Below are 7,217 nucleotides of genomic sequence, written 5' to 3' on the forward strand. Positions count from 1 at the left end.
TATTTTGTTGTAAAGATCCAAACTTGTGTTTGTAATCTTCATGTAACTTGAAGATCTAGCTTCATGCTTCAAGGATCTTCAAGAACAATCAAGATTCAAGCTTTCTAGCTTTGAATGTTCATTACTTTTGTTGGATCTAATTTTTTTAACTTATGATCTCTTTTATTTTGTTGAAAGATCAAAACTTGTGTTTGTGGTCTTCATGAAACTTGAAGATCTAAGCTTTATGTTTCAAGATCTTCAAGAACAATCAAGATTCAAGCTTTCTAGCTTTGAATCTTCATAACTTTTGTGAAAAGGATCCAATATTTCTAGCTTAGGGTTCCATTACTTTGTTTGATCAAGTTCATGTTCATACTTGTTTGATTGAATGAAAGTTTATAGCTTTAGTTGTAAATAGAACTTGTAATTGTGTTAAGACTAAGAATATGATGTAACATTGGTTCATCATCCTTCTAAAACTCTTAAGTGAGTTGTATTCTTACTTGGTCTTAACATTTTGTGTGTTGATGGTTGAAACTTGAAGTGATACTAACCCATCAATGAGTTGTACACTTGAAGCTACAAGCATCAAGGATGAGAACCGTGATGAGCATCAAGCACCAAAAATTTCACCAGAGCACTTTTCTACTATTTTTTGGGGTCTGATCAGACTCTTTGGACTTCTGTAAAGTTGACTTTCAGATATTTAATTTCGAGTAGATGACTTTTCGTTTAAGACTCACCTAAATCCCATGTACGGTTTAGAATTTATAGCCTTTTTAAAACCACTACGCCTTTGTAACGTTGTGCTGAAATTTCTGACCTACTCACACTTAAACCGTCGCCACGGTCAAATGAAGACGAGTTAGGTTCTGAAAATTGGTCAGCGGTTAGAGGACTCACATACGGAGCCATGGCCATTGACTACGCATCTTTTCGATTTGTGTAGAGGTCGTAACAGCTGTCCAAAGTCAGCCTTTTGTTTCGATCTCTATTTTTGTTAAACTTACTTTAGCTTTGATGAATAATGATGATGATGATGACACTTAAACTTAATTTATGCACTTTTAAACCTTTGGGGACAATACACTGACTTAGTGACCTTTGACTTAGGTTGAGGACCTTTTGGATCGACCAACTTACTTGTTTGGATCGAGTTACTACTTGCATACTTTTCATATTGACTTTTACTGCTTATACACTGTGAGTTATAGCATCCCTTACTACTTTTACTATTTTTGGGACTGAGAATACATGCGCTTTTTACGTTTTACATACTAGACACGAGTACTTAAACATTACATATGTGCGGATAACATAACAGCACAAAGATTCCCCTTAGCTCGGTAACGTTTAATCATTGGTTTCCTGACCGTGAACACGAATCTTAGATATGGATTCATAGGGTTTGACATCCCCACTCGGGCTAGTCGCGCTAGGATTCAACGGGTGTTTAATACCTCGAGGACAAACGCACTCGCCAAGTACACTTTTAGGGGGTGATATACATACGTTAAGTCTAGTTATCGGGTGCCCACGGATAGGCATATACTTTATCATACTGATTTGAAATATTGATTTAAACTGTTGGTTGAAGCACTGAAATCTCGTGGTCTACATTACATTACTGATTACAAATAAACTATAGCTCACCAACATTCGTGTTGACTTTTTAAGCGTGTGTTTCTCAGGTGCTTAGACGTTGTTGCTTCCACTGTTAGACTTACTGTCTTGGTGTTAGAGACTTGCCATTATAGACTTGCTGTGTTAGACTTCCGCTGCATTACTTAGAGATGTCTCAATCATGGAACTTTTATTTTTCATTCATCACTTACGTTATTTTCAAAAAATGGCTTTGTAACGACCTTTGAGTCACATACTTATGTTAATGCTTCTATTCATTGGACGCACGTTATCTTTTGTAAAACATATGAAGTTATCTTTTCATGAATGCAAAAACTGGTTTTTAAACAGCATATAGTGTTTGACCTTGTAATGATCCTGTTGTTGATGATCCATAGACGATGATTTTGTACGGGGCATCACAGAAACAACCACCACTCCTCCACCAACAACGCAATTAAGCTCTCCTCCAACTTTTGATCTTTCCAAATATGAAGATCTCTGGCACACTCCACCCAGCTCATTAAAATCTATAAAGGTGGATGGCCTTCAAGGCTACTTATGCGCATCCTCAGAATCTGCTCTGGATCAAAGATAGCATATGAAATTAGTCCTTCTCCATGAAATGCACGCTGAGTTTAGCAAACTTTCTCATGACGACGCGTTTAACTACTTTGCTCAAAATTTCTTTATGACATTTGCATCTGCGTTTGATGCAATGTCTCGTCAAGAAAAATTTATTGATTTTTTGAAGAAAAAAAAAACAATCCAAATTTGCAACTTCCCAATCTGAACTTCTCACGAAAGATAAACAAATATCTTCTGCAACTGCAGAGCTTCAGACAGCAAAACAATCCGCAGAGGATTTGAAAAAAGCACTGTCAAAAAACTCCATCGAAAAGGATAATCTCCAAGTGGCACATGATGCCATGAAAAATAAACTCATTCAATCTCAAACCGACTTGAATGCAGCCCTATCCGTAAAAACAGACGCGGAAACTAATTTCGCGAAACTTCGTGAACATTTTCCCGTACTTGGGCAGAAGATAATGGATTCACGCCCGTTTCTAAACAATTTGAAACATATGTCACCGCACTACACCAACTTGAGCGAGTCAAATTTTTGGGAGAGATTAGTAAGGTAACTGTATTACCGGAGCCAATGCCGGAATACATTGAAAAACTCATTTGTCCTCTTAAAGAAGAAGAGGATATCGTCGCATTGGCCAAAGAAGGAATTCACGAAATTCCTATTCCCAAACTGGATGCCATAAGTCAAGACAAAGATGCTCCCGTCGAAGACATCATTAAACTAGACTTAGACAGCTAGGAATAGGATTTCACAACACAAGCGCAATAGAACGCGCATTTATCATGATTTTGTATTTGCGCAGTAATTTCTGCGATATTATAATAAAATTTTCATTTATTAATTGCAATTGTTATTATTTATATAGCACTTAAGAGTATTATCCATAATTACTAGCATTGTCCTTTGCAATTTCATTGTTCATTATTGTGCACATAACGAGCAATTACTTTATGCGAAACAACCTGTATGCGCGTGCATTATGCACATTATGAATCTTCTAAGTCCACCGAAATGATCCTTAGGCATAAATTTGTGTTTCTCGCGAAGCATCCAAGTATGGCTAAATCAAATACCTTGGGCAAAATTTTTCGCGTTTCGTTCTTTTCGCATACACTTTGAATTATTTTTATTAACTAACAAGTGGTCTTTACCATCACTTTGTATAGTTGAAATCTTATTATTGATATTATGCTTGAAACTTAAATTATATACCATCATTATATTTGAGAGAAATTTAAACTTTATTCATTTCGCACAACATTACAATCATAATTCTGCTTCACACAGCACTAAACATTACAATGCAACTTTGCAACAATTCTACGCATTTCTTTTCATCACATGTAGTATCTTTTCAACAAAGTAGCATGCCACGTGTTAGGTATGTGACGCCCTTCATTATCTTGGATCTTATAAGAGCCTACCGCGTTGATTCCCACTATCTGGTATGGTCCCTCCCAATTGGGTCCCAATTTTCCAAGTTTTTCAGCACGACTTGCTTCATTGTTTCGCAAAACCCACTCACCAATATCAAAGGCTAACGCGCGCACCTTCTTGTTGTAATACTTGGCAATTTGTTGCTTATTGTTTGTCTCTCTTATTACAGCCATAAGTCTGCGTTCTTCAATGAAATTTAAATTTTCACAAATGTTATCTGCATTCGCACTTTCATCAAAGTTAGTGACCCTATTCGTCTGGAAAAAAAACTTCTGCGGGGATCATTGCTTTTGACCCATACACAAGGCTAAAAGGTGTTTCGCCTGTACTTTTCTTGAAAGTTGTTCGATGAGCCCATAATACATTTGACAGTTTATCAACCCACCCATTCCGCTTTTCATTTAAATGCTTTCGAATTCCGCTGACAATATCGCAGTTAGTTACTTCGCATAGCCCATTTGCTTGCGGATGCGCTACCGATGTAAATTTTTGGATTATATTCAATTCTGCACACCAACTTAAAAATGGGTCTTTTGCAATCTGTGCTCCATTATCACTTACAAGTTATCGCGGGATGCCAAATCTGCAAACAATGTATTCCCACACAAAATTCCGCACTTGTACTCCAGTTATTGTGCGCAAAGCTTTAGCTTCTACCCATTTAGTAAAATAATCAATTGCCACAATCAGAAACTTTACATTCCCTACCCCTGGGGGAATGGTCCCACAATATCAATGGCCCATTTATAAAACGGCCATGGTGAATTAATTGGGATCGTATCGTGTCTTGGTTTTCTATTCTGCGGCGCATGCCTTCGACAACTTTTACATCTTTTAACTATTTATCCAACATCACGATGCAGGGTAGGCCAAAAATAACCCATTTGCATTATTTTTGCCGCAATAGTTTGGTAACCTGAATGAAGAGCACAAGATCCATTATGCACCTCCTCAATAATTGTTGCAGCTTCTGCGGGTCCAACACACCGCATTAATGGTCCTAGATATGACTTGCGATATAACATATCATTTTTAATCACATACATAGGGGATCTTTCGCGCACTAATCGAGCTTCTTTCTTGTCCTCTGGTAGTGTATTCTTGCACAAATAGTGCATTATAGGATCCATCCAATTCGGTTGAACTTCCTCTATAGCCGCAACAATCAGACTACCATCAATGGACTTATGGGGAAGTTCTTCTACCTATACTTGCTTTTGGAAGTGAGAAAAAGTCAATGTAGCAAGCTTACTCAACGCATCCGCCTTTTTGTTTTGACTTCTTGACACTTGTGTCAATTCAAAAAATTCAAATTTTTCCGCGGCTTCCTGCAGAAGTTTCAAATACTTTTGTATAGACAACTCAGGAGCTTCAAATGAGCCATTAAATTGATTTTCCACTAACTGCGAATCCACATATGCGCGAAACTGTAAAATATTCATTTTACGCGCCACATTTAATCCCGCAAGCAGTGCTTCATATTCAGTCTCGTTATTTGTTACATCAAAATTAAAACGCAGAGCGTATGTATGTTCTTCACCACTCGGGCTTGTTAACACCAAATTTCATGTTGAAGAGGTTTTAATTACGTTCTTTCATGGATAACTTCAAGCTGACCCGTCATGTCTGCAAGGTAGTCTGAAAAAACCTGGCCCTTTACAGATGTGCGTGGCAAATATGCTATTTCAAATGCTCCTAACTCGATTGCCCACTTGGGGAGTCTTCCTGATACTGCGGGTGTACTCAAAACTTGTTTAACCGTCAAGTCAGTTAAAACATGTATCGAATGACCCTAAAAGTATCTGCATAACCTTCTTGATGTCAAAACCAGCGCGTAAATAAATGTTTCGATAGGTGCGTAGTTTATTTCACTCCCCGCAAGCGCCTTGCTAACAAAGTAAACTGGCTTCTGGACTTTGTTTCGCTCCGCAACAAGCACTGAACTAAATGCTTCATTCACAATCGAAATATAAAGATATAATATTTCACCATCTACAGGTGCAATAAATGTAGGCAGTGTAGCAAGGAATTGCTTTGTTTCTTGAAATGCTTTATCTGCCTCTTCTGTCCATACAAAGTTTTTCTGCTTCAAGCATCCTTTGAGTGTGCGGAAAAAAGGCAACTGTCTTTCCGCGGCTTTGGACAAGAACCTAGTCAGCGCCGCTATCTTTCCTGTCAAACTTTGCACTTCTTTAACAGTCTTAGGCGCGGTCATGTTTCCAATTACAGTTATTTTCTTAGGATTAGCTTGGATGCCTTGTTCAGTGACATAATATCCTAAAAATTTGCCTTCTCTTTCTCCAAAGCTACATTTAGACGGATTTAATTTCAAATTAATCTTTCGCAAACTTTCAAATTTTTCTTCCATCTCAAACTAAATTTGCTCTTGCGTTTTTCTTTTTATGACATGATCATCGACATAAGCTTCAAGATTACAGCCTATTTGGCCTTCAAATGCCTTGTCAATTAATCGTTGATAGGTTGCTCCCGCATTCTTGAGTCCAAAAGGCATTTTAATATAACAATAAATGTCCTTTCTAGTATGAAAAGCGGTTTTGTCCTCATCTTCTTGCGCCATTGGGATTTTTTGATACCCTTTTGCGGCATCCAAAAAACATTTATAAGGGTAAGCGTGCAAAGACTCCACTTTTAAATCTATTTCAGGCAGCGGATAATTGTCCTTTGGACAAGCTTTGTTTATGTCTTTAAAGTCTATGCACATCCTCCACGAACCGTCGGGCTTTTGTTTTACCAATACTGGGTTTGCAACCCACGTTTGATATTTTACTTCATGCAAAATGCATGCACTAACTAACTTGGTAACTTCCGCACATAACCATTTCATGCGATCAGGAGCCATTCCTCTGCGCTTTTGCACAATAGGCTTTAGCCAGGATTAGCATTTAATGTAACATCCCGAGTTTTTCCGTTAAATTATTTTTAACGCCGTCTTTTTTTTATTTTATATCCTCGGTATCTCGATTCGTATCCTCCATTAGCTACATTCTTACAATATTTTTGTTATTGGATTATAACGTCTCCCGTACTCTCGTGTAACTTAAAATAATTCGTTTGGTTAATTCCCGCACCCGATTACAAACTAGAGGGACTAGACTTGTCAAAAGACCAAACCTTTGACTAGGTCAAAGTGGTCAAACCACCTCCTCCATTCATTATCCTCTCCATTTTCTCTTTTTCTTTAATACTTCCCTATTTTTCTTAAATTCTCCATTACAAAGATTCATCATCCATTCATGATCTAGCAAACTTCAATCAAAACAAAATACATATTTGGAATCCTCTCTTCATCCTCTTCAATTTGATACCAACTTCATCTCATTTGGGTAACTTTCTAAAATCACTAATTTTATGTGTTCTTGAGATTTTTGAGTTATAAAGTTGTTAATTAGTGTCTATGGCTCATTGTGATGTCGTGTATGTAATTTGTATGCTCGATTTGTTGTTTTTGGTATAACTAGCTTGAATATGAAAAATGCTTGCTTAATCTTGTGTTTTTGATGCTCATATGTTGTTAGATTGTTAAAGTCCATGTTTTAATTGTGTTACTAGTATCATTAGCTTC

The 7,217-nt window shown here is 37.2% G+C and overlaps 1 protein-coding gene across 1 annotated transcript; it reads right to left on the reverse strand.

Moving 5' to 3' along the window:
- Positions 1-3,534: 3,534 nt before the first annotated feature.
- LOC139854422 (uncharacterized) lies at positions 3,535-6,002 on the reverse strand. Its single transcript, XM_071843727.1, has 5 exons — positions 5,507-6,002; positions 5,224-5,365; positions 4,887-5,182; positions 4,551-4,784; positions 3,535-3,818 (listed from the first exon to the last, which is right to left on the reverse strand). The coding sequence occupies exons 1-5, from the start codon at positions 6,000-6,002 to the stop codon at positions 3,535-3,537; spliced, it is 1,452 nt and encodes a 483-aa protein (XP_071699828.1).
- Between the last annotated feature and the right edge of the window lie 1,215 nt (positions 6,003-7,217).

This window comes from Rutidosis leptorrhynchoides, chromosome 6 (genome assembly GCF_046630445.1).
Source record: "Rutidosis leptorrhynchoides isolate AG116_Rl617_1_P2 chromosome 6, CSIRO_AGI_Rlap_v1, whole genome shotgun sequence".
NCBI classification, from domain to species: domain Eukaryota; kingdom Viridiplantae; phylum Streptophyta; class Magnoliopsida; order Asterales; family Asteraceae; genus Rutidosis; species Rutidosis leptorrhynchoides.

Bases quoted from the DNA above. Each gene is read 5' to 3' on its own strand.
- LOC139854422 (XM_071843727.1), bottom strand. From the start codon at position 6,002: ATGGAAGAAAAATTTGAAAGTTTGCGAAAGATTAATTTGAAATTAAAT. The intron at 5,183-5,223 runs GTAATTAAAACC...GGTGTTAACAAG, and splicing joins GAAGTTATCCATGAAAGAAC to CCCGAGTGGTGAAGAACATA. The intron at 4,785-4,886 runs GTAAGCTTGCTA...TTGCGGCTATAG, and splicing joins CAAAAAGGCGGATGCGTTGA to AGGAAGTTCAACCGAATTGG.